The 21,698-nt window shown below is 40.7% G+C and overlaps 1 protein-coding gene across 2 annotated transcripts in view; it reads right to left on the reverse strand.

The window, feature by feature from the left end:
- Positions 1 to 21,698, reverse strand: part of camk2d1 (calcium/calmodulin-dependent protein kinase (CaM kinase) II delta 1) — a gene marked incomplete at its 3' end in the record, with an annotated part of 134,940 nt that overhangs the window by 50,609 nt on the left and 62,633 nt on the right. For both annotated transcript variants that reach the window (XM_083937192.1, XM_083937193.1), the window contains exons 3-5: positions 14,409 to 14,468; positions 4,854 to 4,908; positions 2,666 to 2,731 (exon numbers count right to left, since the gene is read on the reverse strand). In XM_083937192.1, the coding sequence (XP_083793318.1) occupies positions 2,666 to 2,731; positions 4,854 to 4,908; positions 14,409 to 14,468 (181 nt within the window). The remainder of the gene's footprint in view (positions 1 to 2,665; positions 2,732 to 4,853; positions 4,909 to 14,408; positions 14,469 to 21,698) is intronic.

A 21,698-nucleotide genomic window follows, 5' to 3' on the forward strand; every position in this document is an offset into this window, starting at 1 on the left:
CTCTGTACACCAACTCCCTTGGTTCTGTTATTCTCTCACATGGTTTGTCCTATCACAGCTATGCTGATGACACCAAACTTATTCTCTCTTTTCTTCAGTCCATCATACTCGCAGCAGAACGGATCTCTGCCTATCTGACTCACATTTCTCAATGGATATCCGCACACTACCTGAAACTCAACCTAGACAAGACAGAGTTGCTTTTTCTTCCTGGAAAAGGCTCTCCCACCCAAGACCTTACTATCACCCTTGACAACTCTGTGGTAGCCCCCACCCAGACTGCAAGGAACCTGGGTGTGACACTTGACCACCAACTCTCCCTTACCGCCAACATTGCTGCAACAACCCGATGGTGCAGATACATGTTTCACAACATCAGGAGGATACGTCCTCTTCTGACTCAGAAGGCCGCACAGGTTCTGGTCCAGGCTCTTGTCATCTCACACCTTGACTACTGTAACTGATGGCCTGTGCCATCCAACTCGGCCTGTGCTATCTGCTCATCCAGAATGCAGCAGTTCTCTCACACGACACGGCTCCCCTGCTCCTCTCTGGCTTCCTGTAGCTGCTTGCATCTTTTTCAAGACACTAGCACTTGCTTATCGTGCTACTAACGGATCAGGCCCAGCTTACATCCAGGACATGATTAAACCTTACACCCCAGCCCGCCCTCTCTGCTCTGCATGAGTCACAACTTTTGGAACAAGCTCCCCATCGACATTCGGAAGGCAGAGAGTCTTCCACCGCAGGCTAAAATTGCATCTCTTTCGACTGCAGCTAAGAAGATGCAGTTGCGCTTATATTTAGCACTCTATAGATCGGCTCATTTGAAACCACCACACTCAATAACTTGCTCTTCTATTTGTACCCTAATTGTTGAATGCACTTATTGGAAGTTGCTTTGGACCATGGCGTCAGCTAAATGAAATGTAATGTTACTGCAGAGGTTTAGAGTTATTTTGAGCAGTATCAGTGGTTAAAAAAGCTGTTTTAATGCCTTCACCATGCTGCCCCAAGCTCATCAGTGTTTTAGCCGCATTCAGCTGTTAGGGACTGTTAGTGAGTCTCAGGGATATCTCCGTTGATAGGTTTTACAGGAGAAAAATTTGTCTCGATGGCTTATTTGATGAGTGTATTTGCAGAAACAGACCCTAGGATGATTTTAAGCCAGACTTTCACTTTAAAGAAGTTTGCTAATTATATGAAACATTTTAGTTGAAAAAACATCTTAAAAATGAATATTTAAACAAAACTTTCAGATGTTTAGATCAAGTGGGGAAGTCAACCTCGGCCTAGAGGGTCACCTGACAAACACAAGTTTTATTTCTTTGTGCAGATATCATTGTACAAGACCTGGCACCCTCACAGTGACAAGATGACAACATCCTGCACACACTTACTGCTGCGAGAAAAACACTTCAATCACATAACTCACCCTAGAACTGCAAATTGTATCGTTATGACCAAACACATCAACACTTAACACACAGACATGAGTTTGATATTGATCACATCCCTCTGGGAAAGAGAGCACATTGTTGAACTGTTTCTTTGAGTAATTTAAGTAGACAAGTTAAGAAAAATACAAAGGACATATACAGTAGTATGCACACAAAACAGAATCCAGATCCTTTACATCTAAAGCTGTTTTTGTTTGTTAGAATTTAAAGTGTGATTCCGGCGCAAAATCATCCCATGGTCTTTTTCGGCACGCCTATATAACACATAAGCCTTCGAGACAATAATAGATGTGGGATGGGCTCCTTCCTTTTGGATTGCACTTGGTAATCCACTTGAATGGACTTTACTATGGAGAGGAGCTGGTATCGGGGCCAGTTGGTAATTCTTTCTAGACACTCTTGTAATAAACTCTGGGTTCGCTAACTACGTTATTGGTGCTCCGTTTTATGTGTAGGGACTCTTCTCATGCTACTGCAGAGGTTTGGTGTTATTTTGAGCAGTATTAGTGGTTAAAAAGACGTTTTAATACCTTCACCGTACTGCCCCAAGCCAATAAGTGCTAGCCACGTCCGCCTGTTAGTGACTCTACCGTATTTCTCTGGTAATAGCTCATACGTGAAAAAACTGTCTTGAGGGCTTATTTGATGTATGTTAGTGCCATGGGATGTTTTTGCGCCGGAATTACACAAAAGACTTGACATGGAAAGAGTTACAGCTCCTGATGACAATCCTGGCGCTGCTCAGTCAAAGTATTGAGAATCTTCAAAATTATTACAAATTTAAACCTAAATGAACCTTTAATGGATATGCTCTCGGATAAAGCTGCATTCCTGTACAAAATAACACCAAACAGGGTTCTTTTGGAGTGAATTTTTAATAGCCAGTCAGAAGGTGGTTGTAATCAAAAGGACAACGGTAGAACAAGTGTAGAAGAGAGATGTTGGCTATAAAAGGCCTATCCAAGGCAGCGCAGCAGGAAACACTTATGCACTCCATAACGAGGAGGGTTGTCTTTCTGTGTTCACAAATTCACATGAGGAGTAGGTGATACGAAATTTCATGATTTGCATGGTAGGAATTTTTAGTTCTGACCTATAGATAAATACTTGAATATGCCTTTGGTGCCAATGTAGACTACATGGGTTTGACATAATATGTATACAGTACATTCATAAATAGCAATAGAACAGGGCATTACACTGACCTGGCATCGGCTTCACTGTAGTACTCCCTGGCAACAATGTCCTCAAACAACTCACCGCCGGTTACTCTGGAGGAGACAGAGAGATGAACAGGCAGACAAAACAGAATGAGACAGAGAACATTGGAAAGAAAAAACATGTATATCTGGAAAAGGAGGGAAATGTCAAATCACAGATGTTCATTTCAAAAGGCACCATAATTATGCTGACTAACTAATCTCATCCAGAGGAGATTTTTTCAGACAAACTGGGTAAAAAGAATGAAGTGGTGAAATCACTATGATAATATACTTCAGTAGATATGCTCATCTACGGCATGTGGACATTGTGTATTCAGCTGGAAGATGTTCCCATGTATTTCCATGAGGTTATGGCTACAAGCCACAGAGCTTTTCCATTTGATTATTTATTTGAGTACAAATGGTTTCACCACTTTAAGTGTTGCACAAGGATAGATTGTAAATACAGGACATTGAAGATTATTATTTTTATTATTCTCCCATCCATTCTGGGATCGGTATCGGCAGATTTATGATTCATGTGATTGGATCACACACACACACACACACACACACACACACACACACACACACACACACACACACACACACACACACACACACACACACACACACACACACACACACACACACACACACACACACACACACACACACACACACACACACACACACACACACACACACACACACACCTTTTAATATGTCTTATTAGTCAAAAGTTTTCAGATTTTCTTCTTTAGTTCCCTGGAGTGAAGGAAAAATGTTGGGGGACAGTGGGTCAATTTGCTCAAAACATCAGAATAAATGAAGGATATTTTAAGGCAAACACTTTTCCATCACCTGTCAAAAAACATTACCACTCTGAGTCTGCAGGGGCCTCCATATTTCAAGCAAAAAATATGTGTTGTGACACTTTGTAAAAAGGTTCAACCCTTTGTAAAATGGTCTGCAGAGTCTCAGTGATATTGCTGGCCTTCATTCAGCAGCTAAGTAACTCAAACATGGAGTGTATAATGCTTTTCTCTGAACCAGCATGTTCTCCCAATCTATCACAATGCTTTGATCTCCTCGATAAATATAAGGTTAAACATTAGCCTCCCTCCACTCAGGGTTGGTGCCTCGTGTTCAGAGGGAGACAGCAGGTCAACAGTAGATAACACACACAAGTGATGTACATCATCTGAAAGCATCCAAGCAGGAATAATATAAATTTGAGATGCAGCTCAGCAATGTGAAGATGTCCATGTAATAAATCTGTAAAAATGTATATTATGTATATAATGTAAATTAATTAAAAAATAAATAACTGTATACGGGCTTAAAACATTATGAGAGACAGTGGTGGAGTGGAGGAAGCGTGTCAGTCTTGTAATCCTGTGTGCAGGTTTCATCTCCCATGCAATGTGCATTTATGTGTAGAATGTGTAAAATTTAATTCTAAACCAAAGGTTATGGAATTATGACCAGTGTGGTGTATTATACCTTCCCATTAGTAACATTCTACAGTTCTCTAATCCATTTATAGGATTCTCCAAATTCATTGGTGCAATTAACTGTAAACATGTCCTAATCAGTGCACCTTTCGGGGAACATGAATCTTTTCACTTTCACTCACAGATTTACAGAATCTGCTATTTTTTTTGCCAGCACGCCTCTCTAGCCTTATTATGTGCATCTGTGTTATTATTATAGTCTTGAACTGCTCATCGGAGTTCATTATAATGAGCTCTTCAGTGAAATAGCAGCCCTTGATCTATCCATTTTGTAAGGGTGAGTAAAATGACGCGATACACGCCCTTTTTATGGGAACACACATTGAAACTAAAGGGGAAACCCTGGTGTAAATGATTAAATTATACAATAAAAAAGCTAGCTTGAAGCTGAAGTATATGATCCACATGATGTTTGTGTGAATCTGATGCTGTCATATACAAGCACTTAAGCATGTATGTGTTGTCAGTGTGTAGCAGTGTGTGTGATGACAGATGGAGGAAGGAACGAGGGCAGGAGGTGAATGCGCCGCATCTAATCTCCCATGGTGCCACAGAGACAGGACATGTGATTGACAGGTGCTGTGTGTTCAACATGTGTTTAGCCATGTGGAGCTTCCTGTAGGTGCCTCAGATGTGCAGAAATGTGATGTACAAAATAACAATCCTGCACTTACAAGTCAAAGACCAGATAGTGGAATCCTTCCTCTGATATGCTGTCATGGAGCCGCACTGTAAGGAAGGGAAGAAAGAGGGGAGAGAAGAGAGATATTTATTATATTAAATACACTGCACCAGGCAACCTGTCACAGCAGCGGCAGGTAACTGTGTGACTGATGATGTTTTACAAATGTGAAGCTTTTTAGACAATTTCCCTTCTGCGGATGAAGGGCTCGCTACCCTTCCAGCCTTTTTTGGGGGGTTTATTTTTTATGTATATGCAAATTACAGTGAGTAATCAGAGACATCAAGATTGAAAAGAGGCAGATTGGAATTTACACGCTCATTACAGCAACATATACCGACCCCCTGTGCTGCTCATCACAGCAGCATGTAGCGATACTCTGAGTGGCATGCTGCTTGTATCCCACCAGCACGTAACGTTTGTGCCGTTTGAAATGGCCAGTCAGTGACAAACAAAGTTATTGTTTTTTAGAAGGATATTTCTTATGAGAGTCCTGTTTAGCTGTAAAATGAGAAAGTATGTCCGGATGGTGGACGGTGCAAGGTCTCGACTAGATCACAATCTTTCTCATTTTACCATACTGGGTAGTGAGGAGAAGGTGTATTCCTTGAGCAGCCATTCAAAGCATTTCATCACTTCTTCAGAGGTTCCATCCGGTCTTGCTTCTTTCACAGTGTTCACGCTTGAACGCCTTCCTGACATCATGCTCAGAAAGGGAGACAGGTATGAAAGGTGAACCCATCCATCCAATAACCTCTTCTTTGGCCGTTTTTGCTTGTTGGCTAGCTGCCTCAAAGCAAGGATAAAAGTTGTTTACCTCACTTGCTATAAACACATCAGCACTTGACAAGGTGGGCAGTAACCTTTCATAGTTTGTTGGCTTTGCCAAAGGCCTCTGGGATGCACAAGGTCTCAGGGGACAAAGTAATATTTTCAAAATTGCTAATTTTGTCCCAACACTCATCTTTGAGTTGAAGTGATCTACCTGTGGTTTAAAGCTAACCTAATTGGATTTAAGAAGGGATTTGATACCGGTTTAATCTTTAATAAAGTGCTACTGAATCATAATCCTAGACCAGCACAATGAAAAGCTCAGCTATAATTGATTTTAGTTCTATGTTTTAATAACACACAATGGCTGAATTGTATTTGGCTTCTTATCATGTCAATATAATACATCATCTAGAGACTCCATGGGTAATTCAACCTACAGTGGGAGATTGATTATGATGTGAATGTGTTTGAATGTTTATATATTAGAAGCAGGGTGCTTCTGGGGAAAGCTCATTAAATTTCAGTGTCCAAATAAGTTCTAATGATCATCTGATGAGAGGATGGATGAAAAAGAGGCAATAAAAGAGGGAAAGATCCCCCTGCAGACATCTCTGTTAGCTCATCTCCTGCATACAACACCACCATGACCCTAGAGGAATGAGGGCTTTCCCAGAGCTGGATGCAGCATGAATGAAATAGGATTGAAACCAGCACTACCAGATACTAGACAAGACTATCTGACAGGAACCAAGTGGGACTCAAACAGTGGGTGCTCATGTGTGAGCAGGCGAGTAATGGGAATCTCCAATGATGGATTCAACCTTTTAACGTACAGTGTTTGGTATTAGCCATTGGTATTATTGATTGATCACTAGAATGTCATGTTTTAAATTAAATGTACAGTTTTGGTTTTGTAGTTCTGGCCATTGATTCTATCTGTGATAATAAGATCGTACAAACCAAAGTCATTGATTGCTAAACCCCTCTCCAGTAATTGTCCAGTCAAAGCTTTGCAACAGTAACAACTTTGGATTTATTTTCTGCACATGTTGAAATAATGTGCATTGGATATAGTGAGCAATAAGGAGGTTGGACAGTGGTTCAATAGAAAATACAGAAAAAATACAGTGCTGCAAACATGAGCTTGTCCAGCTGAGCAGCTTGCCACTTTAGTTTTTTGTTGTTCAAATGCTTACATAAAAAAATTAAATATACAGCCCAGGGCTCCAGACTGTGACCAACCAGTATTTGAGACGGTGCATTTTATATTTTAAAACTAGGGGCTGTAGCACCACCTGGAAATTTGCCAAGTTTCTTTTTAATATGATTTTTAAATTATATTATTTTTATTATGTTGAAAAACAAGGAGGTGTGTGTGTGTGTGTGTGTGTGTGTGTGTGTGTGTCTCTCTCTCTCTCTCATATTATAAGTGGTGTATGTGTGAGTGAGTCAAGGAGTGACATTTTAAACAGCGCTGAACACATCATCTACACTCGTCGCCTTATCCCTCTCGCTGTCCGTCATGCTGTCTTTGCGTCTTTAAAAGTCATAGCTTTAAAATTTCCTTCAACTAAATGAGGACAAAACTGAGATAATTGTTTTTGGTGCTAAGAAAGAAAGGTTTAAAGTCATCCAACACCTTCAATCACTGTCCCTGAAAACCTCAAATAAAGCCAGAAATCTTGGGGTTATTATGGATTCTGATTAACATTTCAACAGTCACATCAAATCAGTAACAAAATCGGCCTACTATCACCTTAAAAATGTAAAAAGACTTAGAGGGCTCATGTCAGCTCAAGACTTAGAAAAACTTGTCCATGCCTTTATAACCAGTAGGCTAGACTACTGTAACGGTCTCCTTGCAGGTCTTCCCAAAAAAACTGTCAGGCAGCTACAGCTTGTTCAGAACGCTGCTGCTAGAGTTCTAACAAAGACCAGAAAATGTGAGCACATTATACCAATTCTTAAATCATTACACTGGCTTCCTGTACGTCAGAGAATTGATTTCAAAATCCTCCTGCTCACATATAAATCACTACATGGTCTAGGGCCGAGGTATATCACTGATATGCTCCCACTACATAAGCCTTCTAGATCACTAAGATCCTCTGAGACCAATCTGTTAGTAGTTCGCAGAGTAAACTCAAATCAAGGGAAAGCATCTTTCAGTCATTATGCAACAAACAGCTGGAACAAACTTCCTGAAGATGTGAGACTTTCACCCACTCTGACCACTTTTAAAACTAGACTGAAAACTTATGTTCACCTTAGCTTTCTGCTAAATCTTCGCACTTTTAACGTCCGCACTGTTTTGATTATTGTCTATGTTTTTATTCTCTTTGTCTTTCTGTTATGCATTTGAATTCATGACATGTTGTGCTGTGAAGCACTTTGAGTCTGCCTTGTGTATGAAAAGTGCTATACAAATAAAGCTGCCTTGCCTTGCCTAGCTCTTCTTTGACGATGGTAAAAAGATCAATGTATGTATTTTTTCAAAGTATGCCTGCTCCTGTACCAAGGCCAGACCCTGTAACGCAGCCACCTGCCAAAGTAGATGAGGGCGAAGCAGATGGTGAAGGAGTTGTGGCAAGAAAAGTCGAAAACTTCCTGGTTTTGAGATGAATGGCTAAAGGAATTCAACTAGCTTCGGTATTGCGAAAAAAAAGAAAAACAATTAATTGCATCTTTTGCTGTTGATTGGGCCAAAACATGCCTGCAACACTAAGTTTGCAGAGGCAACAGGTACTGCACAATTCAAACGATGCACTGATTTAACATAGAACCAGTTCAGTTCCGGTTTGGTTGAGATGAAGTAGACACGGGCCGAGTCTTGCTCCCGCAACTTTTGATAACTTTGAGTTTCAGGACCCCGAAAGTCACTACAAATAGTAACATTTGTCGCGTTTGACGGATACACCAACGAAATATGCAGACGTATGCGACCAGACAGACTGTAAAAGATCAGGGGCGAAGGCTAGCACCGCAGACGAGGTAGGCGGCGAGATTAGCATGACGGTTATTGCTCACCTCTGGGCAGAGCACCGCACAGCCCTCTCTGCCAAGTTCAAAGCCCTCTCTGTTGATCTCAAAGCCTCCATTTCAACGCTCGAAGAGAAAGTCTGCTAACGCCAGAGGCCTCCTGTGCCACGCTAACAGAGAGCAACGCTAAACTCTTAGCTAAAGTCAGCGACCTGGAGTCCCACAACCGGCGCAATAATCTCTGTGTGATTGGTGTACCTGAATCAGTAGAGACAGGGATAGGGCTCACTGCATACTAGCCTAGAAGCCAAAGTCAGGGCAGGAAGAACATCAGGTCATTATCAGGCTGCACAAATACCAGGTGAAGGTGAAAATCAAACGCAAAGCAAAGTTTTTTCATTTTTCTTTCTGTGTCTGATCACACTATTATGTGAATTTAGTCTAGTTAATTTCTATTTTTCATTTTGGAGAAATTTTGCTTTGATTCTAATTTCATGTCTTGGGTTAAGCTTCTGTACCCCCCTCTGTATCTGTAAACACTAAAGGGGTCCGCTCAGCACATTTTCCTCTCAACCGTGGACGGATGATCTTCTCTCACTTATTTCAAACCCCACATCTTCCCTCCCCCCAGTTTTATCAATTCCGGATCAGTTTGGGCACCTAGGTACAAGTCTAATATTCAGAAGAGTGAGTTATTTTCTGTCAACAACCTGGCGAGATCACTCCCACAATCCATATTTCTCTTTAAAACAGCTGACAAGAGGTTCAGGTATTTGGGGGTGTTTATCACCAGCTCCTTCAGGGGCCTTTTCTAAAAGAACTTCAAGCCGCTATTAGATAAATTTAAGTCTTGTTATCTCCCTAAACCTGAAGGGGGACTAACACTTCCTAATTTCTGCCAATACTTCTGGGCCTGTAACATTAATAAACTTTTATATTGGCTCCGCAGTGGAGCTGCAGACGTCTGCCCGCCCTGGGCTCATACTGAGATAACATCTTCCTCCTGCTTTTTGCACTCTATGATTTGCTCACAGCTCCCCATAACTGCCCACAAGGTTTCACCTAATCTGGTTGTCACCGATACCAATAAAATTTAAAGTATGACAAAGGTGTTTTTGTCGTCCTTTGCATTGGACTTGGACTTATACAGCGCCTTTCTAGTCTTCTGACTACTCAAGGCGCTTTCACACTACTTGTCACATTCACCCATTCACACAAACATTCACACAGATGGTGGTATACATACCATCTAATCTAACCATTTACACCACATTTACACACCCATGCGCAGCATGGGGAGCAATTTGGGTTTCAGTATCTTGCCCAAGGACACTTCGACATGTGGACCGGGGGAGCTCGATCGAACCACCGATCTCTCAAATGGAGGACGACCCACTCTTTCACTGATCCACAGCCACCGCATTCATGTCGGACAAATACAACCTGCCTAATAGCCACTTCTTTCGATACCTTCAAATGAGACATTTTATCCAAAAAGCAATTCCCACATTTTCCGATGCGCCCCCCTGAAGCTGAGACCAATTCCTGTCTCTCAACGTACAACACAAACGTCTGATATCTGTCATTTATAATAAGATTGGTCTTCTGAGACCAGTCCCCACTGTCTCACCTAAAAATGCATCGGAGGGACATTCTAAAACTGGTCCATTCATCCTCGATTCGTGCCAGGCACGGCCTATTACAGTGGAATGGGCTTCATAGAGCCCATTTCACCAAAGCTACATTGGCTAAGATATACCCTAGTCACAGTGATGCTTGTAACCGTTGCAAGCAGTCCCCAGCCGAACCCACACATGTTCTAGACGTGCCCTAAGCTTTTTGAATTTTGGTCTGATATATTTCTCTGGCTCTTAACACAAAATTGGAACCAAATCTCTTGACTGCTCTTAGGGCTTCCTCTGTCTGCCCATTACTACACAACGTGTTGTGGCCTTTACCACCCTGTTCGCCAGAAGTAACATTCTCCTGAAATGGAAACATGTTTCTCCACCAACTCATAATAGTTGGATACGTGAAATTTTAAAATTAGAGAAGTTAAGGTTTTCACAGAGGGGATCTTTGACAGCATTCCATCAAACCTGGGACCCATTGCTGGCTCTTATTATTAATAGTCTGACTGTTACTCCTGATGATGCTGAGGACATTTCGTAGTGCTTGAAAGGAGAGACCGCCCCTCTTTTTAATTGTTCTTTTTATTTATTTATTTCTCTTTTTTCCTTCTCTTTTTCTTGAATTACCTTATTCATTTTGACATTAGCTATGAATGTCACTCTATTTGTTTCATTGTACCTTATGTTTCTACTTATGACCAGGTCTGACATGGGTTGTTGGAAGGGATAGTGGGATTTATGTTGGGTTTTTTTCTCTCTGTTTCTTTACTTTAAGGCAGATGTATTAACACACTGTACAACTGTTGCACTTTTTCTTGTATGACCTTCTGCAAATTTAATTAAAAAAATTGGAAAAAAACATAGCACCAGTTTAAAACACAATATATGCCGAGACCATTACAACAACGAAAGTGCATTGCCCCCTACCCATAGCCTTTCTCCGGCAAGAAACACCGGTTCAGTCTGCAGTTGAGGCAGAAATAATAGCAAAATTTAATACTGCATATTTTTTTGCTGAGGAAGAACTTCCTTTTTACAAAATAGAAGTGGCATATTGAACTCTCATATTGAACGAGGTGAACCCTATGTATAACAACGACATGTCATATACTAGGGATGGGCACGGGTAGTTAATTTCAAGATCCAGGGATCGCATCGATTCCTCGAGGGCCAATCGAGTACTACAACAACACATCATCCTGAAGGAATAAGGATGCACAGCAAAACAGCCTACCAAGACCAAATATTCTTAATCAAAACAGTCACAGTTATCCTATAAGGATCGATTTTTCACAACGACAACTTCAAAACATTGTTTCCTTTAAAAAACCTAATTAAATGAGTGTCCTCATTCTGTTAATGATCAGTCCTGTCGTGGAGAACAGGTGCTCCTCTGGCAAAGCTTTGACTCAACGCTCAGTTTTTGTCCCGGTGCCTTCCACCACTCCAGTGGGTTTTTCTGAGGACAAATGCATGGCTCACTGAAACAAGTTTCTAGCTCACTGACATACATATTTTCAAACTAGTCCTCCCTGAAGAGGGTGACCAGTGCCTTAAATCTCTGTATGAAAATCATTATTGGATGTTGGTGATGTCCATTAAAAATAGACAGATTGTGTCATTGACATAAGTGTATTGGCTCAGGAACATTTAAAAAAAACATTGTCTGTGAACAGTTCACTGCTGCATCCAGAAATGACAGTTAATACTCTACCATTCAAAGAGGAAACTGTATATAAACCAGATCCAGCAAAACAACTGCCTTCTCTGGGCCTGAGCTCATTTAGGATTGAGACCAAGTGGAAAACTGTCCTGTGGCCTGACAAGTCAACATAACAAATTATTTTTTGAAATCATGGACACTGCATCCTCTGGGCTAAAGAGGAGAAGACAATCCGGCTTGTTATCAGGACAGTCCAAAAGTGAGCATCTGTAATGGTATGGGGGTGCATTATTGTAAAATAGTTTGGCCGCTAAAATTTAAAATATTTGGTGCATTATGAAACATAAAATAAGTAGCTGAAATCGTATGTCAAGCAAGAATGGGAAAATATTCCACTTTCAAAATGACTGCAGATGGTCTCCTCAGTTCCCAAATGCTTAAGGAGTGTTTTTAAAAGAAGAGGTGATGCCACAGAGTGGTAAACATGACCCTGTCCCAACTGTTTCAAATGTGTTGCTTGCATCAAATTCTAAATGAGGATATCATTTTCAAAAATATATCTTTTTTTCTGTTTTAGCATTTAAAAATGTTGTCTTTGTGCTATTCGCAATAACCCCATGAAACAGAGTCATTATCTCCTTAAAGCATTCTTTTATGGTGGCTGATAGCTAATCATCTATTCAAGCTGCTGCTGTCAAAATGAAATGACCATGTTTAATCAAAGTAAAGCTTCGGTTTGGTTCTGGTTATAGATATGGCAACCCAAAGCTCTGTAAAAACAGCCCTCTCTCAACTCTCCTCTGTGATATGTCAGTTAAGCCCCTTTCCCACTGGAAAAATAAACCCACCCAGTAGTAGTCACAGGTATTTATATTTGTCAGCTCCAAATATGGAGTGTGAGTTTGGCCGGACCGCACCGCAGCCGAAAGGCAAAGCTCTCGATCTACCGGTCAATCTTCAGTCCTACCCTCACCAATGGTCATGAAAGCTGGGTCATGACCGAAAGAACGAGGTTGCGGGTACAAGCAGCCGAAATGAGTTTTCTCAGGAGGGTGGCTGCAGTCTCCCTTAGAGATAGGGTGAGAAGTTCAACCATCCGTGAGGAACTCGGAGTAGAGCCGCTGCTACTTTTCGCTGAAAGGAGCCAGTTGAGGTGTTCCAGGCACGTCAAGCTGACAGGAGGCCATGGGGAAGACCCGGGACCCGGGAGTATATCTCCACACTGACATGGGAACGCCTCGGGATCCCCCAGTTAGAGCTGGCTAATGTGGCCTGGGAAAGGGAAGCTTGAGGTCCCCTGCTAGAGCTGCTGCCCCCGCGACCCGACCCTGGATAAGAGGCTGAAGGTGAGATGAGATGAGCTCAAGGTCCAATCCACAGGGATGTTTACATGACACTGAGGTGGACACACTCATTTTTCGCCACTTTTCTGGTGTGCAATGCAATGACGTGTTGCCTCCGTCGGTAACTTCTGCTACTCTTTGTCATCTCAGCCGCTAGTTCCGTCCTTCTCTGCCCAAGCAGCACTCAGACATCATTCCAAATAAGTTGACGGCGAGTTTGAAAGAGAAACTGAAAGTAAGAGTTGTAAAAATAAGTAACCACCATAACACTATCACTAGGTTCCATTCTTTCTACTGTTTACTAATGCTGTTTTCAGGCATGTTTGTGATGTTGAATGCAACACACCAGCAAAAACAACAATTCTCATCTACTGGCGGAAAGGTTTTGGTGGAATAAAGGGAATTAGTCTGACACCAGGACAATTATAGACGCAATACATGGAAATGGCAGTTTTCACTGTCAGGCAAAGTTGTTACTGAGGTGGTAATTACGGTTTCTTGGCCTTTGTGGTTCCTAAAGCAAGAAGGGAATTGAGAGAGGGTGCGGGTGTGTGTGTGTTTATGTTGGGGGAAGGGAGCCATGTGGATGCGCTCTATTTGCAGACAGCCATTGCACAAGCCAGATCATAGTATCATTGAACTACACAACAATATACAGTAGATTAAGCCAGAATGTATTTGTTTGCATTTACAGTATAGAATCTCCTTTTCTTTTAGACACAGGTGGCAGAAGGCTGGAAAGCATGTATGGCATATGCAGCGACATACACAGTTGCCAAGTCAGTAGAAATATGGAATTTATGTTACCAAAGTAATCTAGCAGGGGTGTGTGCTTGCATGTATTTGATTGGCCAACACAGCACCCAACAGATGATGTCACATTGCAGGTTGATGATGCCCTTGTGTACAATGGATTGAGGAAGATGCACTCTGGCTTCCTGGCAGATATTGTATGCTGTCAAAAAGCACTTGGGAAGAATGTGTAAATCCAGCATACAACATACATATTTAATGGATCTCTTTATATATCTACGAAACCATCTTCAGGACTAACCTTTGTATGTTTTGAAACACATGGGAATATAACTCATGGGAATATAACTCTCCTCATGACAGGTAGGACAGAAAGAGATACAGTAAATGGGAGTACTAGTTACCAATGTTGGGATGCTTGAGCAGGCGGCAGATCCTGGCCTCTCGCTCCAACTTCTGGTGATCTATGGAGACAAAGAGACAACAAATCTGAAAAAATATCCATGGGGTCAAGAGCTTTCAGCCATGCAGCCCTCCATCTCTGTAATTCTCTCCCACAAGCTATCCGTGACACCGACTTTCTCCCCACCTTCGAAAATCCCTTATGAAAAATTAGCTCTTCAAATTAGCCTACTCTGTAACTTTTTAGATAATTTGGTAATCTTCTGGTATTTACTTGATAGTCTGATTGTCTGTTGCTGTGTATTGCTTTGCATTTATGTTTGGTTTAGTTTGTTTTTTTACTTCTGTCCATCTGTTTATTTTTTTTACATGTAAGGTGACTGAGTGTCATAAAGAGGTGGCCATAAATAAAATGTATTATTATTAAGAAAAAAATATTTTATTCAACTTCACACAAGAGGAAAAGAAATAAAATTTGCCGCTCAAGGCTTCCATAGTAGAACCAGATGTAAGAGACATACTATGACAATAAAAACCACTTCAGTGAGCGTAGCCAAGAGTACTGCAGCTAATTAAAAATTCCTGTGTTTAGCAGCAGAAAAGCAACTCAAAGATTGCATATCATTTTTTATATTATTTTTATGACAACTCTGCTTTTGCTTAGCTGCCTTCTTTGATTAATATTACACTGCTACTTTGCACTCAATGCAACACTGGATTTTTTTTTGACTGCTTAGTTACAGTACTCTTAGGTAAGGAAAGTTTACTTCTTGCATTGAAAATGGTAGCTTTACATACCAACTCAAGGTCCACTTAGTAGCATTTTCTGGTGCTTTCAGCTGTATTACATGGTTTTCATCACCAGAATGTGGATTGTTAGGTCAAACTACTTTTTTCAAGGTCAGAAATTAGAGATGAGATGCTATGGATGAAATCATAACTTGTTAGCTAGTAGAAGATCTCATGCAACCACTTTGTGTCTACAACTACTACAAGTACTTTGTTTCATTATCAATTCATCTGTCAATTATTTTCTCAAATAATTCATTTTTTGGTGCAAAAAAAGATGAAAAATGCCCAAAGCACAAAGTGATGTCTTCAAATATATTCAGTTTAGTATCAGGTAGAAAAACCATCAAAACCTCACATTTGAAAAGCTGGAACCATTGAATGTTTGGCATTTTCACTTCAATTTTAATACAGATTAAAAATATCTCTAATCAACTACTTTCATATATATGTCTCAGCCTTCATGTTGTTAAATCCAGGGACTATATTTTACTCAATGTTGATAGGCCTAGTTGTTACCAAACAGAGGATGTGAAGAAATTAGAAATTGTAACATCCACATGGGAATTTGCTCATCAGAGATGCACTCATATAGTGGTGGGTTTCTATCACAGGTTTCCTCTTCTGCAAACACTAAATTTTAGTTTTCACCTATTAGTTTGATAAAAAACAATGGTCAGAATTAAATTAGAAACTACTCAAACAGTTGTCCCTGGAGGTAGATCCCATTTCTCTCATGGCATAGACAGGCATGCAACTCAATACTAAATCAGGAAGGACTACAACATGTCCTTATGTGTGTACTGTATAACCCACCCCAAATTTGGTGGCTTTGTTTAAAACTCTTAAGCAGGGATGATGTGACGTGTGATCATAATAGGACATTTTATACATTCATTCAAGCTAATTTGAACTGAGTAGTATGACCTTACTACAAATACAGAAGCTCAGGTTATGCCACTTTGTTTTAATTGAGCATTTTATTTCTTAACACTTTTCAGCAGTGACAAACACTTAAGCCCCCTTAACCTCCTTCTCCTGCCCATAACTTGATTTTGGTAGGGTCCAAATTCATGCCCATATATATTATTTTTTAGTAGAAGGTCTAAAGATAATTATGTGTGTCTCCCTCATGAAATAATAATAGCGCACACTCATAATGGCCACTTTGCTAGTTCTGGACGAAGCGTGGTTGTTGTTTTCAATGTCAGTGTATTTGCTAAACTGTTGTCTGTGCGTATTATTAGTTAAGACAGACAACTAATGTGGCCAATGTTAAAGTTATAATCTGTAACAATTGAGATAGTTGTTTCAAACAGCAGCTTTGGCAATGTAACTATAGGCGAGCCTCTGTGACCTCATGTCCTAGACTGGAGGGCCACCGTCCTGCATGTTTTAGGTTTCTCTCTGCTCCAACACACCTGGTTCTAATGCTCTGCTCGTTATCAAGCAGCTGAAGCTTGTCAGGGGTCTAAAAATCGTAAGACTCAGGTGTGTTAGAGCAGGGAAAAACCTAAAACATCCAGGACAGTGGCCCTCCAGGAGCATGGGTTCCCCACCCCTGTCCTAGACTCATAAGAGTGAGCCTGACTTGGAATTCAGACTTTTACACTTTTTTCAGACACTTTTACTCATCAATGACCAATGGTTGCTGACTAACACAGCGTATTTGCATTTAGAGAGGAAATGCCTCCACAGACACATAGATTGGATATAAAATATATGGATATAATAGTTACAGTTATGTAGGAGATTAAGCCTACTTTTGTCATGGCTAAAATATATCAGTCGCTGAATTAATTATGAATTAACTCGACTCGTTAAAATTTAGGATTTATTTTATATCGAAGTAAGGGCACCACACCAAATTAAGAAAGGATGTTTATTAAACTTTGGTGAAGGTTTAATACCTTAGTTATTTAAGTAATTGATTGTTAAATTTTATCAGTCTCTTCTTGAACGCGTTCATTCGTACCACAGCCTTATCAGGGACCAACACTTTCTGCACAGAACGGAAGACTCTCACAATGACGTAAGGTTATAAACATTTATTTGACTACATAACAAGGAGATTATAATACAGTATAGAGCGAAATTGGATAGACAACTGATAAAGGTTAAATGTGGATATAAGAAGCTTGAGGCTCGAGAGGGCTTGTTTATAAAATCACTGGCGGATACAAAAACTTGCTCTAATTAGCCTGCCAACAGAACTCGGATCAGAATCTAACTGTCACCAATGTTTAACCAAGAGTTGCATTAAAAGGCCAACCTTACTTTGCCGTTGATGTTACAGTCGCCCTGGCGTCTAACAGTACCGATGCAAAAGTTGACAAAAGTTCTGACCGGTTCTGTGGGGCTGGAATCGCGAGTTCGATGCAATTTGCCGGCCGGACAAAAAGGCAAAGACAGCATGAGGGGTTTAACTATACTTATAAAAGATTAAAAAAAACGTGTTGTAGAAAACTTAAAAAGTCACGCGAAAAAAATAGATTAACAAACAAAAATACTTTAGTAAGAAACAAAATATAAAGTACGTCTCTTGCTAACTTTGGGTTAACAAAGGAACGAACATCAGGAGGGGAGGTCAAGCGAGGTGAAGAGAAGGAGATATGCAGAAGAGAGGTCAGAGAGGGAGAGGTGACAAGAGAGGGGACAAGAGAGAGATCAGAGATCCTTTTCTACTCAGCAAAGGGGGGTGTCTCGGGGTTTAACCCATCCCTTTGACTCTGAGCGAATCAACTGCTTTTTACGCCGGAATTCTAATTCTGAGATTAAACTATCTTTGGTTGATTTTCCATTATTAAGCTTTCTGATATCCAACTTAGCCAAAATCTTTAGGCAGACAGTTTTAACAGATACAGATACTACACATCATCACACTCTCCTGGATATAGTGACAGGCCTATTATTAAAACACGAATTATTTCAGGAATTAGACAGAGACTTTGCACTTCTGAAACCACATAAACATAATCACAACAAGATACAAATAATGCATATACTGTTACACACTTGCAAAAATGTCTTTGAACAGCCAGTTGCGATGAAACATCGAACTTTAACTGTTTTTCCAAACATCTACACAAAGTTCTGTTTTATTAATGAAAGTCCATTTGTCTCACAGAGACAGCTCCTCCAGTTCGAAATGCGATCAGATTTGACGTTGATTTAGGTCAAAAGGGGGTCCTGAGACCTGGAGTTCTAGGTTTTATTACCCCAGGAGGGTCCGAGGTTGTAAACCACCTTATCTCCTATAGACACCAGTATAAAAATGTCTTCATCTATGGTTGTCTTCATGCGACGCTAAGCAGACAACCAGACACAAAAACTTTCCCATGAGGTCCTACAGTTATATTCAAGATAGTGCTTACAGGAGAGAAAAAATAATAATACTATTTTCTTTAGATGGTATTTTGGCCACTAAAGAATACAAGCATTGCTTTGCTTAATTCCAACCGTTTATACAATATATTGATTTGATTTTAGCTCATAATGTGCCTGTGTATATTGCTGTAGTCTGGTCTAAATGTAATTAAGATGGCACTGCACGGGCAATGTTTTTTCTTTGAAACTGTCAATGAAGCTGTCACCTTCTAACTTGGTCCAGTAGTATACAAGATTAGCTGCAGACAGAAACAAACACATGCCTGCAAACACACACGCACATCACATGATCTTCTTCAAGACTTATGCCTAGCGGAACATGATGTCTTGGTATTGCGGCACCAAGGACAGACACACATATTTTTAAAAGGGAGCTTGTATTTTGTTAAATAACTATAAAAACTGTATATTCTGCTGGTTTCCTATTAGCAAATCGGCCATTTGTTGTTTCCAATGGCATTTGTTTTCATGTATTTGTTGTTTTTTTTTGCCTCCATTGTTTGCTTTTTAGGTTCTTTTTCCTAAAAAAAACCCCACATGATTTCAGAGACCATTTCAAGACTGAATCATTATTCCTGTAGGTATGTTGTGCTTCAATTTATCAACCAGGTGGGCTGTGCAAATGAGGCATGACAGACAAGAAAGAGAAGGGAGGATAGGAAGAGGAAGGGTGAGAAAGATACTGTGTGTACTAGCTCCTGTTGCATATACAAAGTTCTCCACTGTACACCATTTCTAAATTACAATAAAACCATGACTGTCAGTAAACTGTGAATGGCATTGATAATTAGAGGTGTTCCAATACCATTTCCCTTCCCCATACTGATTCCAATACCTGAATTTTGTTTTCCATTCAATTCCAGGTACCGATCCAATACCGGTATGTTTTTTTCTGTGCTGAATTACATGTTTTCGGATTGGTGCATTGACTCTGGTGAATCCGAAGCATTTCGGATACTATGATTGGTATCGGAACAACTCTAACTCATATTAGTGCATAGTCTGCACAAAGTAAGACATGGTCAACTGATTTGACAAATCATAAACTGGACTCAAGTGAGACCAATCAAATGTTGCTTCATAAATATTCTATTTGGATCTCTGTTTAGCAATGAGTGTAATCTCAACTAGCTCCAATGGGAGAGGCTTCTGCTCAAGTGTAATTCCATCTTGGTTCCATCCAGATGTGATCAAACCATTTCCAATAGCACCTCGGTTTACAAGGCTCTAATCCTACTCAGAACAATGGGATGTGCATTTACAGTGGCTGTAATCCTCACGGTCACTGAGTGAATGTTGATTTCTCTCCCTGTCTCCACAGCATCCTCTTTATCAGTTGTATGGCACGCTGCTAATCTGTGACATAACAGGATTTGACATAACAGCATGAGTGCTCACCCACATACTCCAGCCTTACTGCAGCCTCAGGCAACTGGTCTTTCCTTGTCATGCTCCCTTTCATTTCCTTCACTGTGTCTTTTTCTAGAGACAATGGGCCTCATTTATCAAACTTGCGTGGAAACGGGTGCAGATCTGAGCGCATAATTGGTCGTAGGAAAGGACCCACGTGTGATTTATGAAACATTCGTGTCTGACCAATCTCAGCGTACGAATGAGCGGGCCTTGATAAATGCTGCGGTTGAATTCGATCGTCTTTAACATGTTACGCCCTTAAATATTCCTGTTTCGGAGGCCTCGCCCACTGAGGTCAAACATGGAGAGGAGAAACGCTGGGAAGAAAAGAAACTTTTCCGACACAGAGATCGGCATCCTGACATCCGAGATGGAGCAAAATAAAGATGTGCTTTTTGTCAGTCTTAAGAGTGGAATAAAAGGGGCCCATAAAAATGCTGTATGGAAAAAAATAATGGAGGGAGTCAAACCGAAGCAACGCTCCACTGTGACCGTATTCCGCACCCATGCCGTGAATTGCACCCCCTCGCATTATAGCTGATATTCGAAAGGTCCATTTAATTCATTTTATAATTATGGCTGCAGTTTATTTCCACAGAACATAAAAAAGGTGTTGTTTTGTGTTCGCTATTATCCAAGTTTGTGATTTTAAACTCTTTAAAATAGTTTAAAGACTGTAAGGAACCAATGTTCTGACAGTTGTGGGTTAGCTGTATATAAACTACTCCTATAGGTGGAAACAACAGCCTTCTGATCCAGAATATCACCTAAAATGCGAGGGGTGCATTTCACGGCCGGGGTGCTGAATACGGCACAACACTGGCGCTACCGGTAGGTCATTAGGTATTCCGTAAGAGGATACCTTTGTCATCTAGAAGAACCATACCAAGATTTTAATCATCTGAGACCTTGTTTGATTTAATGAAATTTATCGAGGGTAGCCACGAACCGAGGAGATGACTTTGGCTCTGCAGTGCATCTTGCTGCAGCCGCACGCCAACACATTCATTCATTAATTCAATGTCGGGGTCGCGGGGGGCTGGAGCCGAGCTGTTTTGATATTTATAAGAACTGCGTGTGTGTGCCCCCGGCCACCTGGCCACCACATTTAAAAGCGATAGCTTAGCATCACAAATCACCTGTACATTTATCGAGTGGTAGTTTTGGCGATTGATGAATGCGTAATCATTCATGGATGGTGCCTTCAGACGCGCATGAGTACAATAAATCGCGCCAACCACAATTTTTATTTTGTTTATTCGTTTTAAGAATCCGTTTTGATCTGTTCTTAATATATGACTGCTTATGCTTAATGACAGCTGAGGTTTGTTGATTATTTTCAGACAGATTTTTCTGTGCTGCACCGCAAATACACAGGCTCAAATGTGCGTACACGATCTCAGAACAGACGTGAGATTTGATCGTAGCTCCCGCTCACGTCCAAATTGATAAATGCCGACGTTCGCCAGGAAATGGTCGTACGCACGTTTTTCTGCCGTACGTTCGTTTGATAAATGAGGCCCAGTGTGCTGTTCCATTGTTCCATTATTTTTTCAAGCAAATAATATGGGTTGAAACTCATTGAGCATTTGAAGTGAAACTGTTAAACAGTGTTGGGCTCAGTTGTCGATGACAGTCAGCCATCAACTATGGGCGGTGGCAGAACCCTGTTTGAAAGTGAACAGATTCGCATAGAGCTGGAT

The sequence above is a fragment of the Echiichthys vipera genome (assembly GCF_963691815.1).
Source record: "Echiichthys vipera genome assembly, chromosome: 22".
NCBI classification, from domain to species: Eukaryota; Metazoa; Chordata; class Actinopteri; order Perciformes; family Trachinidae; genus Echiichthys; species Echiichthys vipera.